The sequence below is a fragment of the Pagrus major genome, chromosome 2, assembly GCF_040436345.1.
Source record: "Pagrus major chromosome 2, Pma_NU_1.0".
Taxonomy (NCBI): Eukaryota; Metazoa; Chordata; class Actinopteri; order Spariformes; family Sparidae; genus Pagrus; species Pagrus major.
Window position 1 is genome coordinate 19,936,080 of NC_133216.1, and position 25,453 is coordinate 19,961,532.

The 25,453-nt window shown below is 40.7% G+C and overlaps 1 protein-coding gene across 2 annotated transcripts in view; it reads left to right on the top strand.

The window, feature by feature from the left end:
- LOC141009718 (arf-GAP with Rho-GAP domain, ANK repeat and PH domain-containing protein 1) overlaps window positions 1-25,453 on the top strand; it is a 54,768-nt gene that overhangs the window by 22,668 nt on the left and 6,647 nt on the right. For both annotated transcript variants that reach the window (XM_073482412.1, XM_073482421.1), the window contains 26 exons: window positions 234-303; window positions 665-785; window positions 915-1,099; window positions 1,486-1,592; window positions 2,381-2,580; window positions 2,826-2,911; window positions 3,194-3,376; window positions 11,301-11,475; window positions 11,893-12,027; window positions 12,104-12,239; window positions 12,343-12,445; window positions 13,197-13,389; window positions 13,591-13,636; window positions 13,865-14,028; window positions 15,497-15,709; window positions 16,998-17,103; window positions 17,197-17,344; window positions 17,975-18,058; window positions 19,065-19,142; window positions 19,280-19,397; window positions 20,300-20,413; window positions 20,515-20,660; window positions 20,749-20,831; window positions 21,701-21,760; window positions 24,778-24,841; window positions 25,085-25,243. In XM_073482412.1, the coding sequence (XP_073338513.1) occupies window positions 234-303; window positions 665-785; window positions 915-1,099; window positions 1,486-1,592; window positions 2,381-2,580; window positions 2,826-2,911; window positions 3,194-3,376; window positions 11,301-11,475; window positions 11,893-12,027; window positions 12,104-12,239; window positions 12,343-12,445; window positions 13,197-13,389; window positions 13,591-13,636; window positions 13,865-14,028; window positions 15,497-15,709; window positions 16,998-17,103; window positions 17,197-17,344; window positions 17,975-18,058; window positions 19,065-19,142; window positions 19,280-19,397; window positions 20,300-20,413; window positions 20,515-20,660; window positions 20,749-20,831; window positions 21,701-21,760; window positions 24,778-24,841; window positions 25,085-25,243 (3,277 nt within the window). The remainder of the gene's footprint in view (window positions 1-233; window positions 304-664; window positions 786-914; window positions 1,100-1,485; window positions 1,593-2,380; window positions 2,581-2,825; window positions 2,912-3,193; window positions 3,377-11,300; window positions 11,476-11,892; window positions 12,028-12,103; window positions 12,240-12,342; window positions 12,446-13,196; window positions 13,390-13,590; window positions 13,637-13,864; window positions 14,029-15,496; window positions 15,710-16,997; window positions 17,104-17,196; window positions 17,345-17,974; window positions 18,059-19,064; window positions 19,143-19,279; window positions 19,398-20,299; window positions 20,414-20,514; window positions 20,661-20,748; window positions 20,832-21,700; window positions 21,761-24,777; window positions 24,842-25,084; window positions 25,244-25,453) is intronic.

The following is a 25,453-nucleotide window of genomic DNA, read 5'->3' on the forward strand; positions in this document are numbered from 1 at the left end:
TCTACAACAGAGCTTTTTCATGCCTTTGATTCTATTCTATGGTATCTGAATTATACAGTTGAATTTTAGGCCTACTATTAATAATTAAAATGTAATATTCCTACAACATTTTATGCTGAAACATCACTACCCAGTTTAATAATGCAAAACCTCTATCCTTCCTGTATTACTGTAAAAGAAGAACATGCTTCACACTTGGCCTTATATACGTGTGTGTTTTTTCTCTTTCACAGTGCCCTTTATTATCAGAGACGATGGGTGAAGCTGGATGTTGACTACCTGAGATACTTTGACAATGACAAGGTAACAACAAACATGTACAGTAACTCTAACACGTCATCACTTTAGTCTCTCATACTGGAATTCTAGATCTTAAGTGAACCATGGGCAGCATACCAGCAGAACTGAAGCATCCAATCTGTTTAGTCCACACCGAATCCAGTCAAACTGTCAACATGCTGACTGACAGCAGAAATCTATGGACAAATGGAGTTTTTATAAGTGTTATTTTTATTATCCGATTTCTGTGTGGGTAGCCAATTAGATACAGTGATTAAGACTGACTCAACAAACACGAACATACGCACACACTACCTGTATGTTATATGTAAGATATGAATCTGTAACAGCGTAGTTGTTGCTCTGTGTGTGTGGTGTGTTGTAGGATGTGTATTCTAAGGGGATCATTTCAACTGCCTTCATCACTAATGTGACCAGTGTCGGAGAGGTGAAGTTTGAGGTCGTCACAAACAACAGAACATTTATCTTCAGAGCTGAAAGTGAAGGTCTGTCCGATTTGTCTGGTCATCTTTGTCTCTAAAAAAATGAAGCATCTTACTGTTTGCAATATGTCATGTGCATATGTTTAACAAATATGCATGTGCGTTGTTCCATGTGTTTGCACATCCATCCAGTTGAGAGAAACGACTGGGTGACTGTACTGCAGGACTGCACCAGGGGGCGCCAGCCGCGCAGCACCATGAGCCCTTCTTCACCTTTGACCCCAGACTATCAGGGCTATCTGGAGCTCAGAGGGTTACGTTCCAAACTTTATACTGTTGTCGCCTCAGATAAAGTCTTCCTCTACAAAAACATAGAGGTAAGGACCCTGTGTGTGTGTGACTGCAGAGGTGAGATGTAGCAAGCACATATTTGAATTGAATCTGCATTAGATTGTTGTGTATTTTGTAGTCTTTATTTTGCTACATATTATATAGAAGAAGTCTGAGTAATAAATAATGAAAATGCACTTTTCTGTTTAGCTTTTTCTTTACAGAGAACATCTTATTTTTACAGTGCAAAAAAGTTTTTCAAACTAAAAAATTAAAGTTAAATTTATAGATGGACTTGTGAGGATTCTTTCAGTCTTCTTCACTTAAAAAGAAACCGTAAGGTTAAAATAATCTAGAAATTTCAAATGATACTTAAGCACAAATATATCATATATCATAATATCTCACCCACAGCAAAATCTTTTTCTTCCAGGACTATCGTATAGGAGTGGGCATCACGACCATTGAGATGAATGTTGGAAATGTTAAGGAGACAGATCGTCGTTGCTTTGATCTCACCACACCTTACAGGATATTCAGGTAGTTTGACTGATTATAAATATTTTCATCTCAGCAATAGGTTTATGTTTTCCCACAAGGATTTAAGTGAAAATGTTATCATTCCTCATTGTAAGTCAAAGTCAGGCTGAGTTGGTTGTGGTGCTGGGATACTTACTGGAAATCAGATCATGTTGTTTTACTGAGAAGTCCCACCGTCCAACTATCCTCACAGTCCTCAGCTGGACATCTTAGAGATTGTGAAAAGCCCTTTGTATGAGTGTCATTTGTATGTGTGAAGAAGAGTGAGGGAAATGTGCGTGCACAAGTGTATGTGTTGGTGTGGTGTGTGTGGTCTTTTGGCTGAGAGTGTAGAGCCTGCAGTGTAAGAGCTCAGCTTGACAGGATGGAGAAATCTAAAAGGGCTTGTGTATTTGTATAAGAGTTGGGACTGTGTGTCAGTGTGTGTCTCGGTGTAAGTGTGCATTTTCATAAAAGTGTGTGTGTGCATGTGTGCGTGTGTATTTTAAGGTCAGAGTGACCAACATGTTGTTGAATAGATGAGAAGAGGAAGCATTCAGACATGCGAGTCTGCGTCAAACCACAAACCTGTCTGTGTGTGTGTTTGTGTGTATAGTTTCCAGTCTTTGGCTCAAGTATATTTAGTAAAACGAGAGCAAAGTAAGAGTCAGTGCTCAGTGGGCTCGTGAGCATAAGGAAACACACAGACAGGGCAAACACAGGCTTTCTCATATCTGTCATTTGGTAGTTGTTATAGACACAGTCATGTCGGCTTTAACACTCGGTCGTGCGTTTGTCTCCCTCCGCAGTTTCATCGCAGAGTCGGAGCAGCTGCGAGAGCAGTGGGTGGACGCCATGCGGGATGCTATAGGTGAGGCCTTGTCGAATCGCGAGGTGGCAGAGCGGATCTGGGCGGAGCCTAGCAACAGCCTCTGTGCCGACTGCGGGGCTCTCAAGCCGGAATGGGCTGCCATCAACTTGTGTGTGGTGGTCTGCAAACGATGTGCAGGTTTGTGCATGGGAGGGGGGGTGTTTAAATGTGTGTGGTTTTTTTTGTTTGCACATTTTGTTTTGTGCAGCTTTGTTAGTACTTTTACCCATGGGAATATTTCTGTTATCTAAGTATACTACACTTAGATTTCTGTTATCTAAGTAAAGTATATGTTATCTAGAGTGTTTGCAGCCAGCCCGTTGTAGAATTTAACAGTACTGTTACATGGTCAGGATGTAATTTTTCGTGTGTGTGTGTTTCAGGAGAGCACAGAGGACTGGGTCCTAGCATCTCAAAGGTTCGTAGTCTGAAGATGGACAGGAAAGTCTGGACAGAGGAGCTTATACAGGTATTTCTAAGACAGAAGTTAATGATTGTGTAGTAATGGGCTGCTTGATTTAGAAAATAGAAAATGTAGACTATATTTGCAACTTTGTCTAATGTTATAAAATGAAAATAATTAAAAAACAACAACGTATAAGTACTGTAAAAAGAATAAACAAAATAAATGAAAATAATAACACTAGAATTATACACACATACCTAATAAACCACACACTGTATAAAGTATTGTTGAATCTCATGCTCCTTAATGTGGAAATACTTCTGCTGTATCCTACCTGTGGTGCAGGTGTTCCTGTTGCTAGGCAACGAGCGGGTAAACAGTTTCTGGGCAGCTAACGTCCCACCAAGTGAAGCCTTGACACCGTCTAGCTGCAGCGAAGAGAGACGGCGCTTCATCGGCAACAAATACCGCCAGGGCAAATACAGGAAGTACCACCCTCTGTACGGAAACCAGGGAGAGCTCAACAATGTAAGCTGAAATCACTGATTTTATTGTGTTCTTTTATCAGTGTTACCCTCATGTTCGGATTTGAATCTACACTCTATTTTCTATGGTTAGAGTTGGTCAACACAGCTTGAGTAAGAAAGGCTTTGAACATAGGGAGGGTGTAGAGGCAGTTGAGATGGTTGGTTTAGCAATCCACTATGACTTAACCGCACTCCACCCTTTTTAAAGCATCACAGCCTTGGTTGTGACTGGATTTTGCATGTGCCCAGTCATATACTGTACACACACCATACACTGCACATCTGCATTTTTACTACTCAGACCATGACTAAGATTCCAAGAATAAAGAATCGACTATATTTTGTATGTTTTAGTCCTCTCAGGGTTTGTTCTTGTACTGACCAGTTTGATAGAGAAAGAGAGAGGAAGACAACAAAACAGACTTTTCAAATGAAACCACTTAAAAAGAACAGAAAAAATTTGTCCTTTGATATTAATGCACTTTTTAGAGCCCAATATCTCACTAAGAAGAGCATGTAATCTTATTTTAGGCAAATGTGAAAGCATTCAGCACACTCTATAAAAGTATGTAACTTGTCACATCTTTCAGATCAGTGACTTTTAAAATAGTCAGTCTCGTCTAGTCAGCAGTTGGTATTTTTCTCCCTTCCTACTGAGTTGATTCAAACAAGCTATATCTGTCACAGGAACCTAAATTGGGACATTCAAGGAACTGATTTGAACTCTCTGCAGTTGGAGTGGAACGCAGGTCCCTATATTACAAAAGCTGGCCGAATCCCTGATTAAGTCCAATGTGTAAAGAACAGACTGCAATAATCTCTGACGTTCAGAGTTTAACTAAATGAAACACAGACAGAATGACATTAATGCAGGTTTCAAACTAGTTAATTCCTGGCTCGCCCCTGAGTCTCTAGTGTTTGCAAAACATTTAAGCGCATACAAGAGTCTAAGAACATAAGCAGTGGTCTCTGTGTAGGAGTGATGTTATACGGGATTCCCAAGGGTCCTTTAAATCCTTGAACGTTTCTAAATCTGTTCATTTATCATTGAATGCGCTTGAATTTAGATATTTTATGCAAGAACAAAAATTCAAGTTCTCAATAAACATAAAATTAGCTACGTTCCACTGTCTGCATGTGTCTCCTGCAGGTTTCTGCCATCACTGTAACACACAGCACAGTTCTCTCTGCTAGTTCTCATTATGAAAAAAGTATCAGTGTTGTAGAAGTAATTAACCTTGATCTGTGTTTCAAACTATGCCGTGTTTGTTCCTTAAATTTGAGGTAATTGGGCCTTGGAAGTTTCCGAAAAGGTGTGGGAACTGTGATTACATTGTAGTCCAGGAATTACTGCACAGCCCTCTCAGGATGGACAAACTGGGTATCTGTCCTTGTCTTCAGGAGCTCAGATATAATGTATAACTGACTGTGCCCTCTCATGATAAAGCTGGTCAGGAAAAAAACAGAAGTAGGACGTTTGGGAACTGTTTGGGAATGTCTGGAGTGCGGGCTTTTATATTGTGCCATCGCTGTGCTCCACTGTGTGCGGTAAATGCCTTGGTGTTTCCGACCCAGCCTGGTCACTCATTAGCTGCTTAACCCACTTAACCGCAAACAATGTGGACTGCTCACAGACGCACTGAGTGTGTGAGTGAGTCACATTTAGCACCTGACTGCCACTTCTATTTTTCCTCCCTCAAGCGTTCAACCTTGTCTGTGTGTGACTGTGTGTGTGTCTAACTGTTGTGAATCACTGCGTTTGGGATGTGCAGAAGGAGATAAAGGAAGTTTTCTTATTGTTATATATACACACACACACACTGCTTGTTTGATTTAAAGCTGTTTTTGTCCAGCTGCTGGTCCTCCCCTTTTCATCTAGGCCTCCTCCATGATGACTATCTCTTTTTCCTGTAACTATTTTCTGTCTCAGACTGTCTCTTGAGAACATTATCTCTCTCTGTCTTACTGAATGAGGAACTTACCCTCATTTCTAGCAGATATTGACTCTGATGACTACTGATCTACCTGCGCTTCTCTGTCCCGGATCAAATACTTGAAATTCTTCAGCTCTGCGTTGCTCTCTCCCCTTGGGTGTGTCTTAAGAAATAAAAGCTTTTGCAATGTGTTTGTTTTAACCATGCGGTTAAGTTGTGTGTGTGTGTGTGTGTGTGTGTGTGTGTGTGTGTGTGTGTGTGTGTGTGTGTGTGTGTGTGTGTGTGTGTGTGTGTGTGTGTGTGTGTGTGTGTGTGTGTGTGTGTGTGTCTGTGTGTGTGTGTGTGTGTGTGTGTGTGTGTGAAAGTGAATGGGCGATAGAAGTTAGTGCGCCATCTCAGACCAGATTTCTGATTCAGATTTCTTTATCTAGTCCTGGATTTTACCGACTCTTCTCTGTTTCCCTTTCTTCTTTGTTTTTCCTTTTTTTTGTCCTGACTGTGACATCATTACTCACTGCTTAAGCTGGAATGTGCTGTAACTCCACCTCCCCCCTCTTGACTCCACCTCTCCTCCTCATTGTTTGGTTGGGTCTGCTGAGGAAAGTTGATCTCCTCTCTCCTCTCTCCTGGCTCTTTTCTTATTTGTAAGTAGCAAGTATTCCCTTAACTTTCTCCCACACTGAAACACCACAAAGTACGTGTTTTCTGTTGCATTTGCAACTTTGTGTGTGCACTTCTTCTGTATATCGACTCACATTCTGACAGAAAGGAACTGAAAACTTACAGGTAAGGTTGTGTGTGCTGGTGAGCTGTAGGAGAGGGTAGTGAAAGTGTGTTGAATATTTTGTATGTGTGTGATCTTGTACTTTTATATCTGTAAAAAATGTTAGTGTTCATATGTTTTTCAATGATTATAAGTTAGAGGAGGGAAACATGGACTTTGGATCTGTGACAGTATGTGATCTCAGTGCAGCTGAATGTGTTTGTGGGGCATAGTTTTGTCTGGAGACTGTAAGGACTGCTGTACTGTAGCTCTATGTTAGTGAGCACATTAGAGTTATTGTGTGTATGTGTTTCACTAGAGTGGGCTGAAATACGTTAACATGCATATTAATGTGTGTGTAGGCATGTTTGTGTGCCTTTTTGCATTTTTGGTTTGTGTTGCTCCCTCTGTGTGTGTGTCCATGTGCTCACTGTGTAGTCAAAGTTAGATGATCGAGGCTCACCTCAGTCAATGGACATCATTGTCCCTCTCACTTTGCTTCCCCTCTCTCTTTGCCTCTTGCTCTCTTTCTTCACTCTTTTACACTAGGTAGTCAACTATATATGTTTTCAACAGTCTTTCATTCATTAATTTTGTTGCAAGAACATAGTGTTTTCATTCAAAATGTGTTTGAGCATGCAAATATCCCAGGGGAACTCATTCTCGTTTGGTTTTCTGTGTGAATACTTCCTCCATGGTTTTCAACATTATACTGATATTTGAACCTTCTTTTTAAATCCTTTTGATTGATCTATCAGAAATGCTTTGTTGTTTGGTGGTTTCCTTGATATATTTGAAAGAAGAAGCCTAAGAGCACAGGGTGGAGCTTGACAAGACAGAGAAATGTAGACAGAGAGAAGTGTTGACAGTTTGAGAGTATGTGTGCCAAGGTTTGAGAAGAATTATTATTTCTTCAGGCTCATATTATCATGCAGCTTTGCTGCATTTCTTTAAACAAAGCTGTTGTTTACCATCTTGTTTATGATCCCTAATTAGATTACACATCCCAGTTTTGTTCAAGTCAGCAGCAGATGAGTTAACATCTTCCCACCTGGACCACCACGACTGATCCAAGTCTTTTTGAGCTTGTGTTTGTTGTGCCTATGTTGACATTTATATTGGTACTTATTATAGCAAACTGACGTAGCTGAGAGGCAATAGTAAAAACCTCTTTATAGGCTTGTTTTTGTGCTTTTATAGTTTTGGAAAGTGGCTTCCACAGAAGAAAAGCTCCATCTCCCTCACACTTTCTTTCTGCTGGAGCTCCTTCTTTTTTTCCCTTCTCCAGCTCTCATCTCCTCCTTCACACTGGAGGATTTAAAGTCATAAATCCTTGTCGATTGTACAGGGAGATGTGATCTGGTTTCTTGTTTATTTCTAAGTGCTTTTCATTCCCTCCCTCATTGTCTGTCTTTTTCTGTGTGCGTCTGCCTTTCTGTTTTTCCTTCATGTCATATTCATTCTTCTCTTCTCCTCCCCTTCTACATCCGTCTGGATTTTCACCTCCATCTCCCTGGTGAGGTAATGATGGAACATATGTGGATAACTGCTCTACCTCATCTGGGTTTAATATATGGACATGCGTACACACACACACATATATAAGTGTGGGTGTATCTTTGCTTGGATGTCCAGTTTACACTTAAATGGACAAAGCAGAGTCAGCTGCGTATGTTCGTGTCCGTACTTTAGGGGCTCTGAGTGTATTGTGTTGAGTTGTTGCCAAGTACAATCAGCCTCTGATTAATGTGCCCTCACTTTCATCTTCCTTTCACAATATTTTTCTTTCTTCTGTGCCTCTCATCTCTCCCTTTTCCTCCATTTCTGTCCCATATAACTGCAGAAGCCAGATGGAGGCCTGTGATTTCAGACACACCCAGATACAATCTCTTTTTCTCTCTCTCACTCTCTCTCTCTCTGGGGAAATTGGGAAAGATTCTTGAATTCCCTTCTCTCTTTCTCTCTTTCTCTCTCTCTCTCTCCCTCTCTCGCTCTCTCTGTGTATGTGTCCCTATATGTGTTATTACATTACTCCCTCTTTCATAGGCAGCAGATGTTGGAGGGCGTGAGGTCCTCAAACACTCAAAGCCATTTCCTCACTGTACTTTGTGCCTATTGGTTCACTTCTCTCTATTGATACTTTATAGGACACTGACCTATTTACACAACATAGTTTTCATATGCTCGTCCACATGGGACAGAGGGCTACTTTTGTTCATTTTTACTGTGACACACACACAGTCTTGGGTGAGGAATATGTCAACACAAAACGTCACATTGCATTGATCTGTACCTGCAGCAACGTACTGTTTCTGACCTGCATTGTGCCTGTGGTCAAAGGACATTATATAATGATATGGCCTGGCCTGCAGGGATTGATCTGAAGTATTGACTTTTTAGGCTTGTAACATCAGCCATTACAGATAAACATGATGGTCAGGTCACGGTGATGATTTAAGTGGATAAAATGGGAGTCAGCAAATGGGCAGCCATTTGGGCTTAGTGACGCAGAGCAAGCTAAAGCCATGTTTTTATTTCTGGTGTGCAGTTTTCCCAAATATGAGGCCTTAGTTCAGTTCAGTTCATTCTTGTGGGGAAAAAGGAGTTTGCAGAATTAAAAGACAAGAAGACAGTGAATGCTTGCTGGAGACAGTGAGAAAGGAGGAAATGTCCACATCCAAGCAGAAAAAGGTGAAAATACAAAATGTCCATCAAATCTACTCCAGGGATCAACACTCTGTCTAGCACCTTGTTCCCCATTGATTCAGTTTTCTAAGATAGTGCTGCACTTTTCCTTCTGTTCTTTCATGTTGTCGGCATTCAGACTCTGAAGTAAATCTTTTGAACTCCCTCACCTCTGTCCTCTTACCCTCTACTTTAGTTCAACCCTGATCAAATATGACATTAACTCGATCCGCCCCTATTCCAAAGTTTTAAAATAAAATACTGTATGTTTTTCCCTTTCCTCTTGATTTCTGCTACAACATGATGTGATTAGCTGTATTGAAAGACACAACAAGCATTTACAGTTTACAGTCGGTCAAAGCAAACAGGCAGCCAGACTTTTTTGAGTACCTGCCAAGAAGATAAGGCAGATTTTTATCAGCTGTGTTTGTAAATATGGTATATCGGTTTCAATCAATGTTTATTCTAAGGGATTTATTTTATGATTTAGTCAAAATTAAGATTAATTGCACAGAGACAATTGTAAAATATATACATTTTAATGACATTTGACTCAGCATTCACAACTCTAGTAAGTTGATTTTGTTCTCCATCTTAACAGTTTTTGTTTTTATACCTCTTCTTATGCATTTTTAGCCTTAAAATGTACAGTCAAGTCTACAGGTGAATGTTACCTCTGTCAGCTGCAACATATATAAATAGAAAAAGACGCTGAAAACATTGGCAGACTGTTGCAGCCACTAAAGTACCTAGAATGTAGCTTGAAATAACATTACCAAGCCCTATATACCAGCTCTATCATGGCACTCATGTGATCCATATGATGAGATTATTGGAGTGGACGTGTTCCTCCCCAGATGGCTGACTGTAGCCTTTTAGTTCAGAATGTCTTCACTGGTGCGTGAGACAGAAATGCACTTGGTCTCGATGTCTTTTATCTGTGTGTATGTGTGTGTGTGTGTAGGGGGCTCTTGTGTAATTTTAATCTGTGTTAATTGGTTTGTTTGTCTGTATGTGTTTGTGTAGAGGCTCAACGGTGCTTAAATAGAGGAGGGGTTCTGTCTGTATATGTGACAGAGTTCTGTGGAATTTCTCAATCAGATCCAAGAGAGCTTATTGGTTTTAACAGAAGACAGACTTTGTGTGTGTGTGTGTTTGTGTGTGTGTGTGTGTGTGTGTGTGTGTGTGTGCGCGTGTGTGTGTGTCTGTGTCAGTGTGTGTGGGAGAGATTGCACGAGTCTGAGTTCCTCAGCTGTAAAAACACTGCATCTTCCTTTTCTCAGTCTAAAATCTTTCCTATTCTGCCTCCCCCTCCTTCCGCTTTCTTTACATCTGGGTTTACAGTATTTATACAAAATGTGTTACTTTATTGCTTTAAGATAAAACAAAGCTGTAGTTTTATCCTTACAACTGTTGTCACATACAGAAATCTGTATTTGTTTGTCACCATGAAGTTTATAACCAAATTATCTCCAAATGACGATAGTGATCCACAACACAAGTAAAACAATGGTTTTGTCTTCTGCATTCAGTCTGTATTTGTTTTCAACTTTCAACAAATGATTGTTTTTCTGTTTTGCCAAAGATATACGTAAGATTTTATTTACAACCAAACATATATGCATTTACATCTTAACTTTGTTTTTAGTCATATGGCTTCATGCTGCACATTCAGAGGTTGTAATTGGTCCATTTGTATGTAAAGTAAATCTTGGAAATGCCTCAATAGTTCCTAAAAAAAATTAAAAATAATAATAATAAATGTAGCAAATGTTTTACTTCAGTACCACTGAAATACATGACAGTTAGCAAATCTATCTATAAATACCTGTAGCCCCACACAAAGAGGAGCTAAAGTTTCTCAGACTAGTTGGCTTGACCTTTCCTATTAGATTCATTTCAGCAGTGCTCCTATGAAATGAAGAAAGAGCTTCACTGGGACTTACAGACTAATCACTATAAAATGGCTCCAGGTTGCTTTGTTATTAAATGTGCATACAGTGGATTTAGAGCGCACTCAAAAACTGGCGCAATACTTAAAACATTTGAGATATGATGGTGGTTAAATCATAATAATAACCTCCACAGGTCGAAATCCCCAAATAATGACTTCAGTTTTTTATTGACATCACAGTATATTTGTTTTTCAACAACAACAACAAGTTGGAGGCTGTAGATGAGTAGAGGGCCTGCTGCAGGTTTTAAATCCTGCCTACACCGACACACTGAGTTTGACCTCAGCTGTTTCCCTCGAAACAAAGCTGACAGGGGAACACATGACTACATTAAAAGCCAGGTCAGCAGCTGCAGGGCTGTAGTACAAGTCATCAGTTTATTATCAGTTCAGTATCATCCTTTCTCTTTTTTTTTTTAATCTCTTTCTGTCTTTGTCTCACTGACGCTGCATTCTTCCTTGCACACTCTCTCTATTCCTTCTGTGATGTTTCAGCATCAGACTGGAGTTTAATAGTATTACAAATACTATAAGAAAATTAATCATGTGTCTTTCGGTTGTGTTTCTCCTCCTCTCTCCTTCTCTCTAGGCTCTATGTATAAATGTGCAGTGCAGTGATGTGTTGGAGACGTTAAGCCTGATATTCTGCGGTGCAGATGTAAATTGTTCAACTGGTATGGCAAGTTGGCCCTCCCCTCTCTCCCTGGCCAACGCTCACTCACAACCCTTACAGGCGGAGTTAATTAGCCGCAATCTCAACACAGGTACAGTATTACTGTATATGCATCATTTTTAATGATGATTACATAATGGTTGAGCAGGGTCTTCACATGTTTTCACACGATATTTGCTTTACATGTGCTTCTTTTTTTGTGTGTGTATATTGTCCGGCTGGTGTGACAATAATACTGTCAAACTGATTGTGTGTAGAATATATATTCCTTATAATTTCTTCAAAGTGCCAATTTTGTACCAGTGACATTTGTTTTCCAGCAATAATGACATTTTTCAAATGTAACACAACCAATCATACATTCCTGTCATACCCACGAGGGTTTTGGGTGTTTACCATTTTCCACTTAACTTTACCAGATGCGCTTCTCTGTATTTTCCCAGTAGATGACAGCCTGTATAATAGGTTTTGCATTATTTAAATTTCTTGTTTGTTTGTTCTCCTGCAGAGCTACCACGGTCAGAGGTGGTCGGGGACATGGACCCGATACATTACTCAGCACCAACTTGTGTGTCTCACAATGGCTTCCTGTTCAAGACAGCATCCATGGCTCGGGCTATCACCGAGCGCAAGGGCAAAGAAGGTAACCTACTAACACTTACATACAATAAAGATGCCATATTATGTTTGGTTAATCTTTATCTGTCCCCTCCATGTAGAGTTCAGTCGTCGTTGGTGCACGCTGAATGACGGCACCTTCAGCTACTATGAGAGTGACAAGAACTCGAACCCCAACGGAGCTCTGAAAGCTTCAGAGATCGTCTGCTTGGCTGTCGAACCGCCTGAGAAACATGGGTAAACACTCACAAACACAAACTGGCAAAATGACTCTCTGTCTTTGCCTCCTTTTTTTTCCTCCTCCGACTCTCTTCCTCATAACGTTCTTTCTAACCCTCAGGTATGACCATACCTTTGAACTCTACTCAGAGTCTGAGCGTCTCTATCTGTTTGGCACTGACGACCCAGACAGCCACAAGGAATGGGTCAAGTCTATTGCCAAGGTAACCACTAGATACACATTACGGTCTGGAATCACAAGCACAAATCTCCTCCGTTCTCCTCAGATACAGAAGGAAGATTTGACATGGTAATGTTCATTTTTTTGTAGTGAGAGTGGAGAGCTCTGATAAGTGGAAGCTTTACAGTTGCTGCTGTAGTGAGGCGGGAAAGGCTGCCTAGTGGTCAGGACAGGGCTAGCTAATGCTGACTTGTTTCCTGTGACAGTTATTTTCCTTCAGAACAGCTGAGATCATTTCAGCTGATGGTGGTGGTGTGAAATGAACTGAAAATAAACAAAATGTCTGTGTTAAAAATTCAGTAATAAAAACAATTGCATGTGTCAGAGTTCTGCAGCAGTATAACGATATGCATGATGCTGGATTGGCTGAATGAAGATAAATTGCAGCTATTGTCCACTTCCGCCTAACTGAGCATCGCAAGACATAAATGCCAAGATGGTAGATTTACAGTACAGCCATGGCTCCTGCATGTCTAGCCACAAAGACAGTATGACCCGACCCTAAGGTGAATTTGTTGCACAGTTACTGACCACATGCCTCGCTCCATGTGTCTAGCAATCCCCCTTCTATTGAAGCACAGGACTTCTTCTAGCAATTTAATTAGTATTTGTTTTCTCAGAGGGTTTCAGTAATGCACAGACTGAAGTGGTTAAATCATCATCAAAAGAAAAGGGAAACGATGATTAATGTGTATTGTGTCACAAAAGCAACAATGTTCTCCTTTTATTTGCAGAGCTTTATTCCGGCCACCGCAGAGCCTTTACTGAGGTTGGGCTTTGAGCGGATAGGGCGTCTGAAGTGTAAGGACGGCCTGAACCTACAAACATCCAAGGTTGGTTGGTTTGCTCTGGTGGGCTCCACACTTCACGCCTACCTGGCCGACAGCCAGGGAGAGGAAATCCACCTCCGGAAGCTGAACGAACTCTGTGAGTGAGACACATGATCATAAATACACATAGATAGGCACGCACACACACAGTGGCAGGGTGGAAGTTCTCAGAGTGATGATTGACAGAGCAGAAATAAACATATCTGTATGAAATCCAGTAGTGTGAAGCATAAACATAAGTGTTTAAAAGGCATGACTGTCTGGAATGATATGATTTCTGTGTGTTTTTGTTTTACAGCGATTCAACAAGACAACGAGGTGCTGGTTCTGGTGGAGAGAGGAAGGTGAGAGGAGGGATTTAAATACAGGTTGTTTGTTACAATGGTGAAGCTTAAGTTGAGCCACTTTTAGAAGTGTACAGTCAATAGTATGATAATTTGTTTCTTTTAGAAAATGTTATCTTCATTAAATCATTTTTGGTCTTTTCTCCATTTTTCCTCCTCACTCTCATGCTGTTTTCCATCTCTGATTCCACTTGTTGGATTTTAACGTCTGCCTCTCTCTTTATTTAGAACTCTGTACATAGAGGGAGAGAGGAAGTTGGACTTTGCCGACTGGTGCACGGCCATCCAGGCGGCAGCAGGGAGTGGAGGAGACACGCTGAGCCAGCAGCAGCTGACGGAGACAGACATACCTGTCATAGTGCACAGCTGCATCGGCTACATCACACAGTGCGGTGAGAGACCTGCAGAGATTCACACAGATGGTTTAAGAGTCACAGCGCTCACTTCATCACACACTGTGTTGACATGTGTGCAGTTGTGGTCTTTCTTGCAGTTTCTGTGTGTCCACACTTGGCACTTTGTGTCCTCATGTGACTATAATTGCAGGAGTTCTGGCTCTGCCAGAGACCAACGGACTGCAAGACAACAAAACAACTCTGTTCCACCTCCATTTCTCCTCTTGCTCCCTCCTTACTGCTTTGCCTCTCTTTTGTTTTCTATTCTTTATCTGGCTTTTCATTCTTTGTCTTCCTCCCACCTGCACCAGCTGACCTGCTTTTTTGTCACTTTCTGTCAACGCCTGTTATCTCCCTTTGATCATTCCGTCAGTTTTCCTCCTCTCACTCCGACATTTCCCTCCATTGAATGTACACACTTGTGTTTCCTTCTTTACCACAAGTGTGTACAGGCTTCATTATGCTGATATTTCCTATTTTGTCAATGTTAATCCCTCTAGTCAGATGAATCTGGGAAACCAGGGTGGAAATGTCCTGTTGTTTTCACCTGCATGTAGCAACTACCAGTAGTTGTCATTTTTCATGACATACTGTAACATCTGAAAATCAAATCATCCTTTGTGTTGTGTTCCAGTGCAGGTTTTTTTTTGTTTTCGTTTTTCATTCTTTTCTGACATTTTCACAATATACATGACTTCTTCTGAACTTCTGATGTTTGTAGCCATATAAGAATCTACAGTCCAAGTGGACAGGCATACTTGTTTGAAACAGAATGTTATCATGAATCATTGCCACTGTGAGCAGCTAACAGAAGAACAGGACAAAGGAAAAGCAAGCAATGATGAGCAGAAGCCCTCTGCTGGACATAACTTGCACTGAGTCATTTGTGAAGTGTTTCACACCCAGGACAGTGTATTTATTTTATAATTTAACACAAAATTCAGTGTAAGAATTTTGCTGTTCTGTCTCCATCCCCCACCATAAACGATGTCACGGCAGATATCCTGCTGATTTGTTATTATTTGCCTTCAGAAGTCGGTCCGACTGACTGATGATGGATTATACATTGATGAATATTTTTAGGTTTAGTGCCTCACAGTGTTGCCATGTTTCATTAAGCAATCTAAGACTGAATAGCCTCATTTTGTGTCCTTCTAACTAATCTCTAGTGTTGCATTAATATGGATTATGGATCCTCTTAAAACCTCATCTTCATAATTTCCCCTCAAGGGACTTTTTCTAGAAAATAAATCTAGTTTTTAGTCGGAGTACCCTGTATTTTTCTTGTTTTTAAGGTCTTATAAGTTCAGTTGACAAAATCTTTACTGGACCACATATATCATGTTAGAGAAACGATGCTTTTTATTTTTAACCCTACAGTGGTTTAACATTAAGTCCTTTCTTTATGTGTATTGCCTGTGTTTGTAACATCATGTTGTCTGTGTACGCCTGTTTTTGTTTCCAGGCTTGACGTCTGAGGGCATCTATCGCAAGAGTGGTGTGAACTCCCGCGTGGCAGCGCTATGCGAGAGATTCCGTCGTGACGCTCGCAGTCTTCGACTGAGAGAGGGAGAGCACCAGGTGGACGACGTCTCCAACACACTCAAACGCTTCTTCAGGGAGTTAGAAGAGGGACTGTTCACATCAAAGGATGCTAGCACCTGGCTCAGTGCTGCTGGTGAGTTTTATAGGGATGTTTTTGTGCTCAAGCTGTAATGTGAGGATGGGTCAGTTCACCCAAATCGCAAAAAACACATTTCTCCACTTACACCTTGTGGTATCCAGCCATGCAAATAGTTTAATATTTATTTTATGAGGTTTGGAGACACTGCATTTGTCTCAGAGGCTTCTGCTATCACCCCAGTACAATGGAAGTGACGAGTTTTGACAGTTTAGGGACCTTTTTGACTAAAGAAGCAGTCTCAACAGACTTGCATTGTATTGATGTGGCAGGAGACGTCTCAGTGGCTGACATCCCAAACCTCTAAAGGCAGTTGCATCGTACAGGCGCAGATAACTGTGGAAATGGTGTTTTCACATCAAGAAAGTCTGAAGACGTTTGGAGTTGTTCACTAATGAAACAGAACATGCATCAGGTGTCATCTTGTTTTGATACAGTACTCCTTACATTTTCCATCCATACACCTGAACTTGTTTGCATGTCACTTCACCAGAAAATATGGCCTTTGATTCAGAACACAATGGTAACTCTTTATCAGGAGCTTGTCACTTTAGTTTGAATTTAAATTAGGGATGTACATGATTAGTTTGATTGATCGTTGCTACCCTCGTTAGTTGGCACCTGAACTATTAGGTCGGTTAAATGTATTATTTTGATAATGTACACATTTAAATTGCATATTTACATAGTTTGCACTGAAATGTCATTGCTTTCTAAAAAATGTTCTTTTCCAAAATCATCATTTTCTTTTGTAAACAACACTGGTTAAATGTCACTTCTCAAATGTTATGCAGCCATGATGGTACCGGTTGCATTTAAAAAATAAAATAAAATTGAAAAATAAATTTAGGAATGCAATGATCGGATTCAAATTATTCTTATATTATACAGAATATTTTTTAAGACAATTTTCAACCTTAAATACAGTATTAAATTGTGTTCAATTTAGACTGTTTTCTGACTAGTTGCTTCGTCTAAGTATAAACATAACATCAGGAAAATTACTCCCTTACATCCCTGCTTTGAATCTCACCTATGTTGATGTCTGTCTGTTCTTTTTTTCTGTCTCTCTCTCTTCTGTATTTGTCTACATTTTTATTCTCCATCACTCCTTTTACTGATAATTTCTTCTCTCATCTCTCTCTCTCCCTTTTGCTCACTTACACTCTCATCCTGTGTTTCTGTCTTTCCCTCTCACACTTCCTGACACTCTCTTTGATCCCGATTATTCCTTCTGTTTTCACAATTTCTCTTTTCCTTCCCCTCTCTCGGTCTTGTACTCCAGCCATTCAGGATGAAAGTATGAAAATCTCCCAGTACCAGCTGCTGTTGAACAGACTGCCTCATGTCAACAAGGCCACACTACAAGCCCTTATCAACCACCTCTATTGGTGAGTAACACACACTCACACATGCAGAAATCCTCTTGTATCTGTGTATAGGTCTGTTTATGTTCATATGTGTTCTCCCTTCATGTCTTTCAGCGTGCAGCGTTTTTCTGAGATGAACCAGATGAACCTCCATAACCTGGCCATAGTGTTTGGCCCCACACTGTTTCAGACCGACGGGAAGGACTTTACTGCTGGCCGCGCCATTGAGGACCTCATTCAGCACTACACTTCCATCTTTGAGGTCAGACTCACAGCTCAGTGGCAGACAGGGTGATGACAAGGCATAACATTTTGTTCTCTAAGCTGATTCAATTATCTTAAGTGGTGACAAGAGAAAATGGCACACAACACAGCGGAGAGTGCACAGCTCTGAAAGGTTGAAATGCCAAAGAACATGTAAGCCTCATAAATGATAATCTTTGAATAGAAATCGATCTTAACACGTGTAATTTTTAATTGGATGGTGATAAGATTATGTTCCTGGAGATTCTTTGAAGAAGGATGTTAGGGAAAGAGTAAGAGTAGGAACCTAGTGAATCCCTGCAGTCACTATCAAAATGTACGTCTCTTGAAAGACAAACAGCGAACTACAGAAGGCATCATTATATTATTATATCATTATTAGCTGCATTATTTTGTTTTGATGAGATTGAAATAAAGTGTCATGCAGCGACATTAGCTCCAACATCAGCAACAATTAATCTCTAGTTTCCAGCTGATTTAGCAGCAACTTTGAGTAAATAAAGAGGCTTGAAATGCCGGCGGGGATTTCTGCTAGCGATCTAAAGATCGGCATGAGGCTGTAATTAAAGTATTATGTCAGTTGATGATTGTTTGTGTGAGTGAGTGATATGTGCATATTTGTTTGCAGGTGGATGAGCAGCAGCTAAAGAGACAGCTAGAAGAGATCACCGCTATCATCCGAATGCGAGAGAAACTCAGCACAAAGTTTCCCGTGAGTCACACACACTCATGCAAACCACTTTAACATTTTAATTTACTTCAAACAAGGAAAAGTTGGTTCTCTGTAGATACTTGTTTAATTTAATTTGTATGTGTTATTTTTGTTTCTTGTGATCTGTTTCATTTTTCTTTAGTGTTCCAGTTTATGTTAAAGTGTGTGACATGATGTGTGAAATGTAAGCTCTAAGATTTCAGTCCTGGTTGATTTGGAGACACGTGTAGTTACTGGTGTAACAGCAAATGTGGATTAATACAACAGGCCACAGGATTGTAGGGACAGCAAAACAAACTATCATCATTTTAATAAAGAAGTCAGGCAGTAATCTGCCTTTTTTCATCTTTCTGTGAGCGACCGTGATCTGATTTTATGCAGCGCACAGCATGAGTCTGCAAGCAGCAGGGCACAGTGAAGAAAGTTGAAGGTGTGCAGCCTGTTGCCTGCAGCTCTTCATCTAACAGTTCACTGTGGCTGCTACTTCTTATTGCATTACTCCCTGTAATATTTCAAAGTGAGCCGCTATTAACAAATGCCAACAATGATCAATGTCTTATTTTGAAGAGGCACCTTTGATTAAGCAATATTAACTATTTACTTCCCAATTCATCCCCCACACTCCACCCTATAAAATAGTTTGTTTTGTTTTCTGTGATGTAGCATAAAGGGACTCAAACTCAGTTTTGTTTTGCAACCCCTGTGTTGTTAAAACGAATAACCTGAATTACCATTGTGTTACCTCATTCAAAGATATAAAGTGACTTCAGACATTCAGTTATTTAAATATTAGGCCTTGAGATTGCCACTTTAAAATCATTATGCATTAAGTCAAATTTACATTCAAAGAATTTTGTTTGCAAATATGTTTGCAATATGAAACATTTTGTCATTATCTATAAGCCGATATTGTGTCCATGCAAATGTATTCTGCAACTGGGCATCTAAGCATGCTGTTATTTGTCTGACCATTTCTCTGTGTGTTTGTGTGTACCGGACACCTCAGAGTACTGAACCAGGTGGGCACTTCATCTGCACAGTTTACCTGGAGGAAAAGAAGGACACAGCAGAGCAACATGTGAAGGTGAGCTAGACTTCACTAAATGACAAAATATAATTTATAACTTATAACTGACACATTTTTGGCGCCCAGTTCCTCTTCTGTGTGGTGTACAGTAAGAGTCATCCTTGAAAAACTCCTCTCTTCTCTTCCTTTCTCAGATCCCTGGTTCTATGACAGCAGCAGAGCTGATCTGTGAGGTTCTGGACCGGCGTAACATCACGGTTAGAGACAAAGAGTACTGGAGCTGCTGGGAGATCAGCGACAAGGAGGAAATGGGTGAGATGAATTGAAGACAGTCCTTCTACTATCTTCCACATCTACTTTTGTTTTTCTCAGAGCACAGAGCTATATTTATAACTCTTTTTGTTTGGAAAGCAACAAGGGTTCACATGTAAAATTAACATGAAACATGACAAGGCCCACAGTGAAACAAAAACAATGACTCAAAGCTTGTGAAAAGCTCTCCACTCAACCTGCAGCCTGACCTACTCGAAGTGACACAAACTCCAGAGGAAAAAGGATCGTTCTCAGCAATGTGACTGAGTGTCGTGGTTTGTTTTGAGCCTGGTATGTGGGCCATCTGGTTCCCCACCGGGAATCCCATAGATGGCTTATCAAATGCCAGCAACATTCAACTAATTTGGCAGATTACCTATCACTACCCAGAAAACCAACCTGCTGATTACAGGAGGTTGATACTGAGGAAAGGAAAGACATTAGAAAGAGGATGAGTGACAGGAAGAGCTGGAGGGGATTCTGTCAGTCACTTGTTAACTATAGACGTCACTTTTAGTTTATGATAACAAAAGCTATTTTTAGGTATGTAGGCGGAAAGCACCAACTGTTTGCAGGAAGTTAAGTGACATCAGTCAAAACCAAATCTACATTTCATTGTTCGCTAAAATAGAAACACAAAAACAACAAAAACAAAATATTGTCTGTCATTGCATCAGGAGCTGTCAGCCTGTCTGACTGAATGACTGACTGAAAAGAAAGTCAAAATTCTTGACTCCAGCTTCTTAAATTGATTTAGAAACTAATTGGCACAATAATCGACAATGAAAATAATCATTAATTGCAGCCCAACTTCCCTCAACACCGATAAAAGTCTTCATGATCATGTAAACAAATGATTCGAGGCTAATTCAGTTTGTTGTGTTTCACTGTGCTTACCTCAGAGCGTCCGCTGCACTATCAGGAGCGAGTCCTCCCCATCCTTCACTCCTTTGGCACTGACTCTCATCTGCTCATCAAGAAACATGTGGCGATGGATGCCATGATCGGCTACCTGGGTGAGCACACAAACCAAATCGCCAACAAAACAATTCTCTCTAAATAAATATATTGTTAGTCCCTCAGTTGATGCTTGTTAATATCTCATTCTGCCCTCCAGCCGGGAAAGGGGATGCATCCAAACACGGGATGATGAAATTCAGAGAGGAGCGAAGCATTTTAGGATTGGGACTCTCCTCTGGAAGTTTCCACGACCGATATTTCATCCTCAATTCCAACTCTCTCAGAATGTACAAGGAAGTCAGAGTAAGATGATTTACTATGTAAATTGTTTAACTTTTTCTATCATCACACTCATTCACTCTCATTCACTGTGTGTCTCTCTTTCTGTCAGAGTAACCGTCCAGAACGTGATTGGCCAGTGAAAAACCTAAAGGTCTACCTGGGTGTTAAGAAGAAGCTCCGTCCACCCACATGGTGAGTCACCAAGCCATCCTCCTCACGACTACTGAGTGCCAGAGCAACAAGTAGCTGTTCTGAATGTCGAGAGCTGTGATTCTGTAACGGGAGGATTCACAACATTTTTTAAAAAAATTTTTCATCTTTTCCCCTGTATTGTTTAAAATGTGCTTATCTGATGCTTAAAATGTGCTTATCTGACTATTAAGAATATTCACTTCTACTGAGAAAAGTCTGATTACCTTCTGATGCACACCACTTCTATAGCTTTACTATGCAAAGTGTAACACCTCTGCACCATTACACCACTGCTAGACGCGAGTATTAATACACTACTAAGCAAAATGCTACTTTTTTAATCTAAATTCAAATCGAAAGTACCTCTTAAGCCTTCAGCTGTGTGAGCAGATTTTTATGACTGTACTTTATGAAACCGCCAGTGATGGTGATGAGCAAATATGCTTTAATCAAACACAGGTTGATTAATGCAAATAAATGCCAGAAACACTCCAAAGTACATTTATCAAGACGTCAGGATGTTAATGTAATTTTAATGGACATTTTCAAAGTTGTCATTAAAATGCCCCTGAGCTTACGTCAGAATTAATCTCTTTAAAGCTGTACACAGGTTAAGAGCTAATTCTGTAACCCCACATGCTCTTCAGCATAGTAATTTAAAGGAATAATAATGAACGGCTAAACTTAAAATAACTCATTTTCCAATTTTAGATACATTTAATTATCTGCCTTATCTTAAAGAGCTCATGGGTACTTATATACAGAGTGACCACTAGGGGGTAGACTGAGCCCAAGAATCATAAGCTGCTTCTGGGACGTTTATAATCATGCTGCTGATGAACTAATTTCATGTTTCTGTCTGTTGGCAGTTGGGGGCTGACCGTGGTGTATGAGAGTAAGAAGCAAGAGAAGCCAGAGAGACAGCAGTGGTGAGTAGCTGTCCAGTGCTCCGTGTACAGCATGTAGACCTTTTTATATATAGTATTCAGAGCTGTCAGCCCAGAGCACTCACAGCTCAGGCCCGTCCTGCTCACGTTCTCAGCTTCAACAAGCACACATGCTGTATTTCGTCAGTATTACAACCCAACCCAACCCAAGACAGATTTGGTGCAGGGGTCTGGACTCTCTCTCTAGACTTAGTAAAACTGTCCCCGAGAGACAGTTTGTGGTACAGCACAGAACATATAGACACATTAAAAACACGCAGACAATAACAATAGCCTGAGATCATCTGTAGCAGCCACCATGAGTTTCATCACAGTCCAGGGAGACATTTGTCATAAAAGTTAATATTAAGTATACTACACATCCCCTATGTATCCTGTGACTCCTATAGCTCACATGTCTTGTTTAATTAAGTTATTGCCATTAAAATAAATTAGTTCTTTGCTTGGTTGGTTCTGATCGTGGGGTATATGTACCTCTGACTAGAAGGGAGTGGCTGGAACTTCACTGAAAGTGGATGAGATGTATCCATGCAGACCTTATCTGCCTTCTCAGTCAGCCTGGTCCGACACAAGTGGTACAGGTCAGCCTTTTGTTTCCCCATGATTTTCCCACAGTTTGTTCCTGTGGGTGATTTTTAGAATGTCCATATCAAACAATACAATAGACACACAGGATACTCTCTGTCGCACTGTCGGTGCCAACAGCTGGCTACATTTACAGTGTACAATGTCTCAACCTGTTAAAACTAAGATAAAGTTAATAACTTGTTTTATCTGCCAGTGACTGCATGGACAACGCCCCATAATGTATTTCAGTTATGTACTCATTTGTTAGTGACCGCCTTTTTTAAGACACGTAAAAGCTTCAAAATTCCCCAGTGTGGTATTTACTGATGTATTTTATGTTGTAGAACAAAAGGTGAAAATCTCTTAAGTTTGTGTTAACCGGCAGACCTTATTACAGACATCTAACTGATAACCCATTCAGAAAACCTGCTGACTTCAAGGCAAGGGAACCCAGACTGCAATAAAGCTAATTTACTTCTGGGTTTAAGGACTATTTAAGTCTATTTCAGTATGATGAGAAGAACTCGACAATATTATTGTTTTCCTTTTTTTAATTCCCATCCTACTCCTACAGTTACAGCATACAACATAACTCCAGCTTTTCATCTCTCTGCAGTAGTACGCAGCCTTCAGTACAAACTTATTCAGACATTCTGGCATGCCTGCTGTTGATGTTGACTGATTATTCCCTTAGTGGCACTATGTATTTTTGACATGCATGTAAACATGTCCGCTATTGGAAAAAGCTAGCGGTTTCTCTGTAGGCGGAGAAAACGGGTCAGTTCCCTGCGTGACAGTTTGGTGAAGGAGGCATACAAAAGGTCGGCTCCACCCAGGAGGGAAACACACATGAGTACACCTGTAACCATGCCTCTATTCTAATCCGGGTTTGTTCACATGTCCATCCCTGCGTGTGTGCGTGCATCAGTGGAATATGTTGTGTACATCCACGTGCATGCTCCGTGTGTGTCCGTGTGTTCATGTTGCAGTGGGCTCCACACTGTCAACAGTAGTAGACATCAGCGCTGTTGTACCGGGAGTGCTGTTCTCGTCACGCTGTAGGCAGTATCATCTCTCGGCTATGCTTCATCGCCATGTCGCTTACAGCAACAAAAACACACCTGAGAGGAAGAAACGGAGTGAGGGAGGGAATGTGTAAGACAGATAAAAAAGAGAGGTGGGGGGCTAAGTGTCGCACTAAAGGGGAGAAACTTACACTTCATTGCAGGTAAAATAAAACTTAATGAGTAGAAGAGTGTATAGAGATGAGGAAGAAGTGAAAATATGGAACAATTAATGGATGAGGAGATTCCTATATGGCTGACTGAACCGCTGTCTCACAATCCTTCCCTTAAAGTCGCTTAGTTTTACCCTGTTTTTGCTTCTATCCACTTAAAACACTCAATTTAAGTGTTAATTTACATTAATTTCCCCTTTTTGTTGCACTATTCCATCAGCATATTCTTACAGTCACCTACTTAAGCTCAAAGGGGACATTGATAAATTCTCAGAATTTTATGTAAATTGTATTCTGCGTCTTTACGGAAAGCCACAGTGATTAACGAGCAGCATTTATTCCTCTGCAGCTGATAATGTTCTAGATTAGCAGCGCAGCTAATTGTACAGAGTAGATGTATTGTAAAACATTACTGCACTGTACGTATGCATGCTACAACAGAGTGACTGTCCTCTTTTGAATCCCAACAAGCTCTAATGAGGACCGCTGGCCCTAATGATGCAAAATAGGGAGAGGGAGGAGCTGTGTGTGTGTATGTGTGTGTGAGGTGTTTTAGCATGTGAGCCAAGTCTCTTGACTGCAGCTAAATTTATGTCAGTACATAAATTTAGTATACCGCATACTGTTTAGCTCTTAAGTCTGCATCGATGTTTGTTGTGTCTCAGTGGAGGGCACTTGAATAATTGTTGTAGTCTAAATCTGTTCTCATAACAATAATAATTGTATAAATAAAGTGTATTTATTCTGCACCACAGCATGGCTGATGACTCAGAGGGCTATGTAACGGCAACCTGAGTGGCATAAAATATGCACATACACACACACACATGCACACACACAGACATTACAAAGACGCAATTACACTTTTCACGGACACAGACGCACACAAGCGCCGAAAGCTGAAGGTCCCAATCAGTGTTTCTCTTTGTCGGAAGTTTAAATTAGGAATCACACTCAGTGTTTACGCCTGTGGCGCTACCGCCGGGCGCCATAAGAGAGGATGTGTCAATTTCAGTTAATATCTTTGAAAAACTCTCGGTCTTTCTTCTGGTTCTCATTCCAATTTTCCCTTAGTCTCCAAAAGCCTCCCTGCCTCTCAGACTTCTACTCTTCCAAGACCACAAACACACACAAACACCACCTCCTGATTTTTATGACAGTCTCCCTAACTTCATCATCCTCTGTTTATTTACAGGTATCTCTGCTGTGACACCCAGTCAGAAATGAGGGAGTGGTATGCTACTTTTCTCAGTATCCAGGTGAGATCTCACACACATGCACGGACACATAACTTCTGCTATTTGCAATAATTTTTTTTAAAAAAAGTTCACGAATCACGACATTTTGCAGGCTCATATCTCCAATGGATAATTGGCAAAAGAGGGAAAATACTGGCAAAAAACAAGCACAGTAACATGCTTTAAAATCGTTTTCCTAAACTTGTTGATTGTATTTTAATATTGTAAAATCTCCTCTTGCTCCCTCCCCTCTCCTCACTAAAGTACGACGGCGACTTGTGGCCTCAGGACGGACTCCAGCAGACGCGGGTGAGCCGTGTGCTGCCAGACGCGCGTCACGGTAACGTGTCACTGATCCCGCTGCGTGGCAGTGAGAATGAGATGCGGAACAGCGTTGCGGCTTTCAGCCAAGACCCGCTTGCTGTGAGTTAACCCAACCAATCACAGGGACTAATCTTGAACAAACCAGGAAGCTCAATCTAAGAGCTGCTGGCTAGTCAGAGACATTCATTCTGCACAGGTGGTCCAGACCGTTAACCTTAATCCTCAGCGAAGAGGAGAATGAATATGCACTGTATATGTGCTTGTTGTGTAATAAGTTTTTTGCATTGTAAAGGACAGCGCTCCTTTGAG